Consider the following 13,874-nt stretch of genomic DNA (forward strand, 5'->3'; position numbering starts at 1 on the left):
TCAGTTAGCTTCTAAACTGCCTAGGTCTATATAACTAAAATCGCCATTGTCTCCTTTTCTTATCCCTGCCCCCTAGCCCAATCCTTTGATCTTCGATCTTGCACCAGCAAGGAAACTTTCCATCTAAGGGGAAAAAAATCCCCTAGCATTAGGTCCATTAGGGAAATGTTAACCAATCCCCTGTTAATATTTAGCAAGCAAACAGGTTAACAAAGAATAGGCTACAACATCCATAACAATATTAACATTGTGTATTTCATTTCAGTGTGCATTCATTGGACACAGTATTCATGAAGTCAGTGACAACCTGTAGTTTTCACTTAGTTCCTGTTACATGGTAAATACATGGATGTTAAGTATTTGCTACATAAAAGTAATGTGGTGCCATCAAACAGTATCCAGACAGTCAGATTTAAGCGCTGGAGTAAATGTTTATAAAGTTTGGAATTCATCAACATACACTCACACGTGCTTTTTTAATTTGTGAATTCTTGTTTCAAGAATTATTTCACTACTTTAATCTTCAATCTCATTGCTGTTTTTTTCCTCTTTGCTGTTACGGTTACTTTCATGGGAATTATGTACTTCCATTCAGGGTTTCATATATGTTCCTAACTCTCATAATTTTCAGGAACCTTATTGTTCGAATCCTATTTCTTTTCTCATGGGAAGGAAATGCTACAAAATGCTTAGCTATTATGCATACCTGACTTTTGCACACCACCAGTTTTATGTTGAAAACAAATATGCAAAAATTTGACTGTTCTTAAACTCCTTCTTTAAAGCAAATCAAGATTAATGGTTTTCTTATTCCTAAAACATACGATCATAAACAATGACTTACTTTCCATTTCCTTCGTGCTGCAAACTTTTTGAATTTCTCCATATTTACAGCAGATGCTTTTCTACTAAGTACTTGTAGGGTATCCTTAGGCTGTGAGGAAATGAAAAGAAATATTTCAAATGTTAAATTTTATTCTACAGAGCTGGAGGAAAATGGCAAACAATATGGTCTGTTGACTAGATGCATTTCCTTTGCCCTGTATTCTAAAACTAGGTTTACAAATCCTTCTGTCAGCAAAAGTGAAAGTTTACAATTAATTTGATTCTAAGCATAGGTAAAAGATAATCTTTGCAATTATGTTAGGTTTAATGTTTTGTCTTCTTTTTGAAATCATTCCCTCACTGCACAGTAACATATCTACAGCTAGTAGTATATACATCATAATAGCTGCTCTCGTGCTGTACAATTATTATTAATAAATTAATAAATATTTTAAAAATAATAGCTGCTCTCAGTGACTGCATTCAGACATCATGTCAGACTTGAAAATGCACAAACATGGTTTTCTAATGGACTAATTATCAAGCCCCCTGCTCAGAGTATAATACAAAGCTCTTGGTTTAAAACTACCTGATATATTACTGCAAGCATGCAGCTTAACTGGAGTTGGTTTTCTCTGGAAACCAGGATCCTATACTAAGATTTAATCCAGACTTTGGGCTCAATTATATGTGCATTTCTCCACAGCCATACTGCAGCTGCCAGGAACGTCTATTAAAAAATAAAGAAGCATGCTTTAGCCTTAGAACGCTGCTGTGGGAGCAGGTTTTCCTGCACTAGGCAAGGGGAGTTATTTTCCCATCTTTGCTGCACCACATGGACATGGAGCAGCAAAAACAGGGAATTAACTCCCCCAGGGAACTTGGACTCAACTCTTTAAAAAACACTGTCTAGTTTGGCCCTGAGAATCTTCATTGGAGACTAAAACCCAACTTAATCCGCATGCCTGAATTCATACATCATGACTAAAAGTATATGTGAAGCGTGGTGCGTGTGCGCACTCAAGCTTAATGTTGGCTTGATATGACATCTGAATGCAGCCAGTCAATAAAGAGAACTCGCAAATGATTTCACTGATCTTTAGCATCTAAGAAACTCCTTGTGTAAGTGTACACAGCTCACACAGCTAAAACATCCTTCCTTTTATAATATTAAAGTAGGTGATGATCACTTGATTCACCTACTGGGTCCTTCTCTGACCTTGTGACATATCTGGGATTCTGAACTACATTAGTTTACTTCAAAATGTTACGATGAACAACATTTGTCCATCTGCAAAGGAAGGAACACTAATGCATACACCTCAAATCTTTCTAATCATCAGCAAGTGACATGTTTCCTGGGCCATCTGGGAGGATGCAAGTAGCAGCATGTGACGGCAGAGGAGGTAGCCAGAACAATGATATGCTTATGAGGAGCCTAACAGAAGGTAAGTGGGAATAAAGAGGCTGCATTTAAAGCATCACCTTTTTAGCTGTACTTCCTTGAATATTAATCTTTTTCCTTGGCTAAACACTAATATATCAGAATACTCTTTAATCAAGTCTAGGACTGAGATGCAGCAATTTTCAGCTTACACAGCAAAAGCCCTGATCAGTAGGAGGGCTTCAGTTTTCTTAGCTTTTCATGTAGGGATCTGTAAAAGCCAGATATAAAGTATAAAAGTACATAAGGAGATGATAACTGTCTATGTATTATATACTAACCTTGATCCAGGGGTGCTGCAAGCTGTCTTGAATTGTCATTCTTTTCCTTTTAAAGTAAAAACAAATGTATTCTTCAAACTGGCATTTTTATGTAACTACATAGTACCCCAAACATGCTACGTAAGAAGAAGTCATTATGAGCTTGGGAACATGCGGACATTAAAGGTAACTATACCAGGTAGGTGATGCCTGGAATTAAAGAACACGGAAGATCTTTCCCTCTCCAAAAGGTCTCAGGGGAGCTGCTATCAGCAAATCTCCTTAAGTCTGCACTCAGTATCACAAAAACATGGAAGGCAAAGAAACTCACTTTGGGTCTTTAATCAGAAGTCTTCTTATAAAATCTTTTGCTAGGGCGCTGGTATTACTGAAGAATTCTTCCTCAAAGTCATAGTTCACAGCAGACACATTGGCTAATGTTTCTTGTTTCGTTTCTCCAAGAAATGGTGATGCACCACTCAGACTGTGAAAATGAAGTTTGGTAAAATAACTATTAATATTATGTTTTAGAAATCTTTAAAGTGATAATGAAACAACATTGCTACTTTCAGAATTCTAAATTGTATGGGGAAAGCATGTAATTAAAACCAAGAAGTTATACGGAACAATATTCACATCCAAAATAAGCCGTAATTTTTTAAAAAACAGATTGTTTCGTAATCAGTATGTATTAAAATATATGTTCTAAAAATGATGAAAGTTGTACAGCTATTTAAAATGGTTCTAATCTGGAGACAATCTCTCTGGTGACAGACAGGCAGATCTAATTATGAATTTGTCAGGTCAAATTCATTCCCTACGAATTATTATGTGTATCTTCTGGTTTATCTAACAGATAAACCATTCCTCTATTTTATTTTAAAAATAAACAGTTTATTTCAAAATTCATGGTGAGGATCTCGAGGAACGCTAAGAGTTTTAAGAATCTCCTCCAGCTGGCTGATCTTGAGGGCTTCAAATCTCCTAATCAGTATCAGCACCGGCGTTCTTTTTCCTTCAGGAAGACATTGGTTTGGCTACTGTGGCAATATGTTTGATTATGGCATTTAGTATTAACATTTGGCTTGGAGGCATGTTGCGTTATAGAACAACTTCCTTTTTTATACTGTCTTAACATCTTTAGAAAACACACCTTCTCTAGCTGTTTTGTAATAGGACCTTAACGCAGATAAAGTGAACTGATTCAACGTCTTGACTATTCTTACAAGTACAACTGCAAACAAGTTGTACAACTGCAAGTACAACTGCAAACGCTGCTGTGTGAGGACAGCATCATCAGGCCTCAGCCTTTTCCTGATTCAGTGGAATTGTCTGTGCCAGTTCCACTGGACTCTTGCTTGCCTTCTCAAATGCAAACCTGACTTGGAAGACAGAAGCTGGACACCAGAGTCCCCAAAGGTAGACTTCAGTTATAGATTTTAGAAGTAAAGTAGAATGCTGTATTAATCTATGTAGCTTCCTTTAATTAAGTGTTCTTGGGTTATATTTCATCATAATCACTGTAGACTCTTCATAAACACAGTATTTCATAGGTTACATGAATTCCATTGGTAGAAAAGAAGGCAATATTTCAGCAGTAGAACCCCTGAGAAATGGATATTGAGAAATGGATAGATAAAATGTTGTGGTGTGCAAAGAAAAGATCTTATAGTAGAGGCTTGCTCCAAAAACCTACACATAAATTTATCAGATGTTTTATTTATTTCAGCACTGAAGCTTGCCTACTTTTGTCTGTTCTAGGTCAGCCTACCTCTTGCTCTTTTTCTTTATTATTACTCTGACACCCTTTTATTACTCTGACACCCTCTCTTTTTAATTTCTTTATTATTAATTTCTCCCCTTTCTTGGGTAAAGGGTGACTGAGATGGACTACTGTGTGGCTTTTTAATACTGAAAGCAGCAATAAGTATGTGCAAACAAACAGTATGATTGATAGCTTTAGTACTTACAGAATGTAAGTTATTACACCAATGCTCCTGCAAAGAAGAGGGGGAGGGGGAAAGCTTGTCATCATTCAAAAACAGATAACAAAATCACAAATAAATTCAAGTGCAATACAGAACTTTCAGAACTTACCACATATCTGCCTCAAGACCCAACGGTTCATAGTTTACTATTTCAGGAGCTAAGACACAAAGATTAGCTTTAGTATACAAATGGAACAGTAGAGCAGTTTGATTTGCATTTTTTTATGTATAGCATTAGCCACTTAGACAAAACTGAACAAAACTCTGCTTACTATTTATGCCTTAATGGCTTCTCTGACATTGTTTCAATTGCTTCTTCAGTATATTTTTAAAAAAATTCCTTCGCCCACTCTTTCAGTTTACACCCACACACATCTTGCCGCCCCACTTCTTCTACAGCATTCTTTCTGGCTGTAGTTAACAGTACCTAATTTTGAAGCTAACCTGAATTATTTTCCTTAGCATTATGTTCTCACATTTATTTAATTAATTTACTTTTGTATTAAAAGCAATGTTGCTGGACTATTGTACTTATTACTTATACTTCTAACCAACACATTTCTACTAAAAATAGCATTTAAGCTGGTTTACACACGAGCATTTTAAAACAGATCAATATAGATTCTCTCCATCCCCTCTAATTTACACGATTATTTACATAACAGTTCCTTCAATTCCCTTTCAATATGCTATATAAACCTTTTATTGTGTTACTTTTTTGTTTGTTTGGCAAAATACTTTCAAATAATTCTTCCATCTATTTTAGAAACAGTCATGATTTTGCGCCTCACAACATTTTCCTGCAGCATCTTTATTTCAGGATTTATTATATGATTATTACTGCTTTAGTGTCATGGTTAGAGTTTCTAATTAGGATCTGGGAGAGTTAGGCTTGAATCCCCACTCCATTGTGGAAGCCCACCTTGAGCCAGTCACATAATCTCAGCCTAACCTACCTCAAAGGGTTGTTGTGAGGATAAAATGAAGGAAAATGATGTAAGTTGTTTTGTATCCCCATTGGGGAGAAAAGTAGGGTATAAATAAAGTAAATTAATATATTCCCCCCTCCTTTGCTTATCTTAACTGAAGAGAAGTGGTATAAAAATGGAATAAATAAATAAATCCTATTATCTGTACCTTTTCTTCACCGCAGTTACCGTTGCCAAGATTACCCCCCCACGCCCTGCCACCACACAGAAAATTTTAATTTTTGCACATGCATTGGCTGCATTCAGATTTCACTAAAAATGTAATAAAACTAAGATCTGCTGTGACAGGCATAAGTGTAGTTTGTTCTGCCTGCCTGCTTCTCATACTCTTTCCCCCTTGCCTCATAGACAAAGCATGACTAAGACTTGTGAGTCGAGAAGTCTTGAAACAAACTCCAGTTCCCCATGATGATGTCAGATTTGGAGATTCCTTCTTGCTAGCAAATTCTAAACCTTCCTTTTTATTCCCAGCTCAGAATCCCCATTTGTGAGAAAGACAAACATTCAAGTCACAAGGAACATGCACTCAGATACTACAGAAAATTGGGAGTTCGTTTCAAGACTTCTTAAACCACCAAGTCTTAATTCTGTGTGAGGGAATGAGCAAATATGGTGCATGGGCATTAGTATGCAGCATCTGTATCCCCAGCAATGAGCTTCAGTTTAATTAGAACTTGCCATAACGTCTGAATGCAGCCACTATCTTTAATTTCTTGCTTAACTCTCTAGTCCCAACCATTTTTTTGTAACTTTGAACAATCATTTTCTCTAAAAACTGAGACACTGTACAATGCTTTTAGTTTTTTAAAAAGGTTTTTGCACCACCCCCTTTTTTGTTTGTATGTTGTTGTTTATGAAGACTAGGGGTGTGCAGTTCAGGAACTGCGGGGGGGGGGGAGGGAGGGGGGAAGCTAGATTTATGCTGATTGAACTAAATTTGGATTTCCTGGTTCCCAGTGAAGAACTCTGGACCTGATCCAGGCACCTGGACTCTGCTGGGCCAGAGTATTTTGCCTTAGCAGGCAGCTGCAGGCAGGCAGCCATTGCAAGATGTGACTAAGAGGGACATAGTGTGAATGGAGAAAAGTTCTGCACCATGGCAGGATAGCAATGAGAGGCTGGTGGTGTGAGGGAGGAGACAGGAGACATAATAGATTCCCATCCTATTCTGCTCCTCCCTCCCCCCCAAGCTCCAAAAAAGCCCCTTCAAGCCACTGCTGCTGCTAACTGCCTTTTAAACTCCATGTCTTGACTTAGCTTCCCTCCCTTGCTTCAGAAAAGGGATTCTCCTTAGGAATTCTCTGGTTTAACATGGGATTTGAAACAGAGAATGTCAAACAAGGGGGGAGCCAGAAAGTTTAAAAAGCTTGGAAATGTTTCCTTTCCAGGAAATAATGGACAGTGGCTGGGGGTAGCTTGATTTAGTCCAATCCTCCTGACAATTAGGGAGTCTTTAGGGGACAGTCAGGAGCAGGTTCTCTGAAAATTTGGTGGAGATCGCTTAAACACTGCTCCCCCAGCCCCTTGGATATTTTTCCTCATAGAGAACGACGGCCAGTTAAATCTGGGATTCTCTAACCCAAATCAGAGAATCTGACCCAGATTTCAGGAATCAAAGATTGTTTTTAAAAAATATGAAATATGGATATGTATCACCTGGATTTTTTTTCTTTTGGTGAACACCCCTACTGAGGACTACTACCTGCTGTATTCACCCCCCCCCCCCGCCCACACATACACACATATTGAGAAATTGGGTTCATGGCTTAGTCTATAATCATCATTTCTCTTACTAAGTCAAAAGAAATAGTTTTAAACAGAACAACTGTAATGTTCATCTGTCACTATCTATCTCCAGTTGTCACTTCCTGTTTTCAAACTGTACTGAACCTTCCTCTCTTTCCTTTTGATGTATAGTAAGACTGAGCACAATGAGAGCCAATGGGCTCTCTTCAACTCTATTACCCATAACATTAAGCAAAATTCCTTTAGATTTTCAAGGACAAATGAGTTCCCCCCTTTTCTCTTTTATTTTTTCGACTTTGGGCTTTAAAAAAAGAAGCACTACTTTGCAGCAAAACTTCGAGCCCTTCCCCATCATCAGACACCCACTACCATCATCACTCATGTTGTTGTTATTAATTGGATTTATTATCTACTCTCCCTGCAAACGGGCTCAGAGCAGATTACAACATAAATAAATAAATTACAATAAAAACAGCATGTGAAAAGCTATTTCTTTCATTTCTGAAATGATATAGCGGGTGTACTCCCCATAAACTCCTCTGTGTTTCAACCCTGTAAATGTATGAGAGTGTACATTATAAATGTTCTTAATAATTTTGGTGGCCCATAAATTTTCTGTGGATCCTGTTATATCCTTCAAGGATCAAAGGGCTGTGAAAACACCAGAGTTTAGCCTATCTTCATCTTTGCAGTAATTATACTTTTCACTTGGATAGAAAATGTGGTATTCCTGTAGTTGTACGTGAATCTTATCACTTTATTTGAAGGGTTTTTTAAAAAAAACTAATACAAACTTACAGCAGAAGTGGTTTTTTTGCTCTGGTTATATCTAACCAATTTTAATGTGCCAGGCAAATGTTCCATAACAGCAAACTAAGAAAACAAAAGTACTTACCAACAAATTCTGGTGTTCCAAAAATATTCTTAAACTCATTACTAAAGTCTATTTTGTGTGCCAAGCCAAAGTCAATGATCTTGATACGAGGTTTTGGTACATTTCTATCCAGCAGCATTATGTTCTCAGGCTTTGAATAAAAATAGTAAGTGTACATGAAAGTTGCAGATTACTACCACTATGCAGGAAGCAATCTTTTTGAAATGACTATTCAAGAAAATCAGGTTTCCAAGCACTGTCCCCCACACCCCCGCCCATGTCTCAGCTTCTATTCCAAATTAAGATGAACTCTACAGACTCTCACAGAAATATATTTTCAAGTATAATACAAAATTGCTTCAGGAAACTTGATACAGAGACGGTATATAAATGTAAGATTTAACATTAGCTCTGCACATTGCAGCAGGAAAACCCCAGTGCTGCACTTTGATTCTTGCCTGAACCAGGGGTCCAAGATTGATGTAAGTGATAAATTATGTTTATGCCTTTGCTGCATAGTGCTTCCCATAACAACCATAAAGCATAGTGCTGCCAGTTGTTCCCTTACTTCAGTTGTTCACACTGTAGCTGGCAACACAACAGTGGATTATGACTCTCTTGCAAGTGGTTCAAGAGGCCAGGAGGGCAGTAGTGGAGGAGAAGGAGGAGGGGGAGTTTGCCTCTGAACAATGTGAATGGCTATGAAACACATTTTGTTGCTCAGTACTGCTGTTAATTTTTAAAACAAGAAAAATAAAACATAAACTTTGTCTATGTTATTTGGGAATGTAATATGGAATTACTTTGTCAGTAGTCCCTGAAATGTAAAGCACAGGGTGTTTAGAAGCAGGTTCCACTTCTAAAAGTTTGAGAAACACTGGGTCTTGTTTTTCATAACTAAGGTTTAAAGGATGCAAATTTAACTTACCTTGAGATCAAAGTGTGCAATTTGCAGAGTGTGCAGATAGTTAACACCATTAAGGATTTGCTTGAGAAATTCTGTGGCCTCCTCTTCAGTCAAAGATTCCTTTTCAGCTAAAAAATCAAAAAGTTCCCCTCCTGCAACCCTATGAGAACAGGAACAGCAATGAGTAACACAAACTCCTTAACTGATTTTTTCTCTTTTCAAGGACTTTGTACAATCATATTAAGAGAGAATACATTCTGAAGACATTCTCCATGGAGTATTAAAACCAATTTTCATATTTTAAGTAAGTTAATAGCATTTTAGTCTGAACAAGATGTACTGGAATCCTGTAAACACCCTAGAACCTGAAAATTTTATGATGGCTACTAAAAATTATGATGACACTAATGAACGTGAACTATTTTTTCAGTTTAAAGCTATTTAAATAATCAAAAGTCAAAATACATTTAGAGAAATGTGCTTCAAAATGTTTGGAACGCATGAAGCTTACATATTAGCAAACCCATTCTGGCAGGAATGAAATAGCAATGTTATATGTATACTGACTTTCTAAGTACAGCATAAAAAGGTGCTTTGCTCTCACAACATTTAGCCTGATCTTTGTTATCAAATGTGTTTATAACCCTTTCCATACTTATTCTGACATGGTTTTACAACATTGTACCAAACATCAATATGGTTTAAATACTCAATCTCTGCTTGAAATACCATACTCAGAAAAGTCTCAGATATTACAGATCCAGATCCTGTAACTAAGATTCTGCCCAGAAACTCTTATAAAAGGTGACAAATCTTTCCATCCACCAAATGTCTTCATGATGTCTTAGATACAAATAGTAAGTTATCATAAAATAACAATCAAATCATAAACCCAGAAAATGCAAAACACCCCCAAAACCTCAATAATAAAACTCAGTGGGTAGACATTCATAACCTGCCCATTCAGAATAAAAATGCCTTGACCCTATCTCTAGAAGGACAAGAGAAAGCTAACCAATTTAATTCCAGTCCAAACAAGTCTTTATTGGCGTGCGCGTGTGCGCGCGCACACACACACACATATAAAAATAGTAATCAGTCAGTCAGATTAAGAAAATTTTAGAAACAGAAACAAGTCCATACAGAGTAAGATTAAAATTACAGATAAGAACAGGACAACCGTGTAGCAAAACCAATATAGGATATTACTTGTCAAGGCATATAGCCATAACACTGTAGAGAAACTTTGTTACTATTTCAGTTATTTCCACATCTGGGTTGTCAAGCAGAAAATGAACCTTAAAATCATCAGAAAACTCTGAAAGTTGGGCTAATATAGGATTTAGAAGATCCTGGCATGGCACCAAATAAAAAGGACACTGGAGAAGGATGTGGGAAACAATTTCAACACAGTCCATCGAACAGGGACAACATCTGCTATAATAAGGAATCCCATGGAATCTACCAGATAAAATGGCTGAAGGAAGAACATTAAATCTGGCCAGAGAAAAGGCTCTATGCAAACTGGGAGCCAGGAGTTGGTAAAGGCATACTGCTGGGAAACTTACATTAGGAACAATCCTCAAATTTAGGGGAGAACAAGTTCTATTAGCAGAACTATAGAGTATTTGTAACTGTAATCCCAAAAGAATGGATTTTATTTTTGAGAAGGCTTCAGACTCAGAAAGCAGGGATAAAGATTCCATAGATAAATTCAAGGAGCTTATTTTAGCTTCAATACAGGCTGACCAACTAGAGTTGACAGATTCAGACAATAAATGATACATATAACTAGGGGGTCAGAATTAAAATGAAGTCTCAACCAATATTTGATAGTGTGAAACCATGCCTTAGTGGCCAACAGATTCTGACTGCACTCTAAGCATAAGACAGCATATGGGACACACATAGGTACCCCCATGATCTTATGCAGAAAGTTAGAGTGAACATGTTCAACTGAATTGTCAATTGCATCGATCCAAAGCAGGGCCCCAAACAATAACTAAGCTCCAGCAGGCACATATTGGTTGCCTCGATCAGAAAAATAAAAGTAAGATATTGCTGCAGCATTAACTTTGGCTGCATTAATAGCCATCCTACGGTGGAAGGTCCAAGTAGCATTAGATTGGAAATAGACACCCAGGTATTTGAAGTGCTTAACTTGCTCAAGTCTATTACCATTGACAATCCAGTTATACAATTTCTGGGAGTTGGGAAGGACCAATACCTTAGATTTTTCATAGTTCAACTCCAATCTGTAGGTCACACAGTATTCTGGTCACACAGTATTCAAGGCAATGGTTCAATAAACGATTCAATCTGACACGGGAAGCAGACAAAAGAGCCGCATCATCCGCATATAATAACAAAGGGATAGAAGCGGAGCCAAGTCTAGGACTGTGACCGTCAACTAGTGACAAAAAAGGGGCAAGATCATTTAGAAAAGATTAAACAAATGGGGGGGGGCTAAAATGCACCCCTGCTTAACCCCCTTCTTAATAAAGATCTTGGGAGAGTCTCCTAAAGGAAGAACACCTGACCTGGCAAGATGTTGATGTATAAAGTCTTTTGATAAGAGATAATAATCTCTTATTCAGTGACATCCCCTCGAGCTTTGCCCAGACAAGTTCCCTTGAGACAGAATCAGAAGCTCCCTTAAGGTCCAGAAAGGCAATGTACAATTTTGATCTTTTCCTTCTCGTGTATTTATTAATCAGATGAATTTAATTTAATTTATTTGGAGAGAACTTAATAACAAGGGTGCCACCATGGAAAAAGCCATGTTTCTTGAAACCTTTAACCTAGCCGCAGAAAGATAAGGCAATGATCTGAATACTATCAGATCTCACACAGGAGAAGGCATTCTTCTCAAGGAGCCTGACACCAGAGAACCCTCCCAGAGTATATATTCAGTTTATTTTAAAAAATATAACCCCATCCTAAAACTATTTGTATATCTGGAAAACGTCATTCTATTTCCTTTCCTCCTAGAGAACTCAACAGCAAAGAAATCATGCTTTACTGGATATATCCAAGCTAAATCAGGTGTCATAATGATCTTACAAGTAGATGACCTACAAGGACTTGCAGGGGTCATTTCATTTTCCCTCTTCAATTATTTCCTCTTCCTTTCCATGAAACCCTCCACAGACTCTCCCTTTTCCTGCTTCATTCTGTCCTTCCCATTTATCAGCCAACCTACTTTTATCTGCAACCTCTGTCTTCAGCTTTCTCTCCTTCCCTCTCCCTTGGTAGCCTCTCTCTGGAAAACTTGGGCTGAGTTGCATAGTGCTGATGCTGATTGATTAATTGACTGATCTTGTAGTCTGCTCTCCCCACGCAAGGGCTCAGAGCGGATAACATTAAAATTAACATTAAAACCATAAATAGCCATACAATTCAGTCATAAAAATGACTGCAGTTTGGAAACCATAAGAACTCGTGATGACACTACATTTTCCTCTGTGTCACCCTCCCCACATTATTTCCTCCTTTTCCTGACAGCCTCACTTACCCCACTTCCTTTCTCCTTCTCTCCCACCAAGCAACCAACCTTTCATCTGCTCCTTATCTTCAGCTATTTATTATTTACTTCAATTATGCTCCCACTTTCTTTACAGTGGGGAGCCAAAGCAGCTTCTATATTGTTCTCTACTCCTCCAGCAACACCACTGGCTTTCATGGGATGGCTACAATTGAACAGCAGCAAGCAGCTAGGCCTTGGTGAATCATGCAGGTCAGGTGTGTTAGCAAGTTGTCTGGTGGTTGCTGGTAGGCCTGGTCCCAGTGAGTCCTTCATCAAAAATGATAACAGCCGTGGAAAGGGCCCTGCCTCCTTGCTCCTACATTTTATTAACAGAAGGCTTGAGGGATGGCAATACTTTTGTGGTTGCTTAGCAACTGCCACTGAGAGGGTATTAATTTCTTAAAGATACAGGTGCTGTTTTTATTGTTTAGTGGTGTTTTAAATCTCCATTGTATTGTTTTGTTTTGTTTTAGATTGCAGATTTCCCAGCAAACCTGAAGCATTTTTCAGGCAGGAGAAAGGAACAGGGATAAGAAATTTAATTTGCATTAAAGAAATCCAAAATAGAAAGGGAGTGTCACAACAGTAGGAGAGAGCACATAACATTGTCTTCCCGTTATAAAATGCAACAAAACAATTGTAAACAGGCTAGGAAAGATTATTGTGAAGAAGCACCATAGTTTAGAGGTTATCACTGCAAGGTAATAAACAACACATCACATATTTCCTTATATTGGCTGTTTTGTGATTCATTATAATGTCGCAGCATATGCTTTGTTAAGTTTGAGCACTTCAGAGAAACTGAAAGTTAAACAAAAACATGTACAATTAAATTGTAAAAAACACTACTTGTTTCACCCAGATGAAGAAGGCATGTTGAGATTTTACTTTTTAAAATTCGCCATTATGATGTCAGCTACAAATATTTGTGAAAGGAATGTGGCACAGCCATATCAAATTAATTAGTTTTAGAGTTTGAAGAAAGGTTTATACAAATGCACCCAATACTGAGGGAGACAAAGAACTTGTTCCAGTATGACAACATATTATGTATTTTTCCATATATGATTAGGGGGATATTATTCATAACATATTTATGATGGTTGATGGGCACTCCTCTCTTCTGATTCTCTAATAAGATCATTGAACAAATTCTGCATAGCTCCTTAAAGAACTGTATGTTCTTGAACTCTGATTAGCAGAACACCAGAATGATTGCCACCCACAGACTCTAAACACTTAAAATGAACACAGCATGTAATTACATTAAATTCAGACCATGTACTAATCCTACACTTTTTTATTCATCATCAGA

General features: G+C 37.5%; 1 protein-coding gene across 1 annotated transcript in view; it reads right to left on the reverse strand.

Moving 5' to 3' along the window:
- The window catches only part of DAPK1 (death associated protein kinase 1), a 142,270-nt gene that overhangs the window by 56,974 nt on the left and 71,422 nt on the right, over positions 1–13,874 (reverse strand). Inside the window, exons 4-10 of the mRNA XM_054986551.1 lie at positions 9,055–9,193; positions 8,148–8,277; positions 4,627–4,675; positions 4,500–4,526; positions 2,861–3,013; positions 2,551–2,596; positions 845–934 (exon numbers count right to left, since the gene is read on the reverse strand). Coding sequence (XP_054842526.1) covers positions 845–934; positions 2,551–2,596; positions 2,861–3,013; positions 4,500–4,526; positions 4,627–4,675; positions 8,148–8,277; positions 9,055–9,193 — 634 coding nt within the window. The remainder of the gene's footprint in view (positions 1–844; positions 935–2,550; positions 2,597–2,860; positions 3,014–4,499; positions 4,527–4,626; positions 4,676–8,147; positions 8,278–9,054; positions 9,194–13,874) is intronic.

Source organism: Eublepharis macularius, chromosome 8 (assembly GCF_028583425.1).
Source record: "Eublepharis macularius isolate TG4126 chromosome 8, MPM_Emac_v1.0, whole genome shotgun sequence".
In the NCBI taxonomy this organism is placed as follows: domain Eukaryota; kingdom Metazoa; phylum Chordata; class Lepidosauria; order Squamata; family Eublepharidae; genus Eublepharis; species Eublepharis macularius.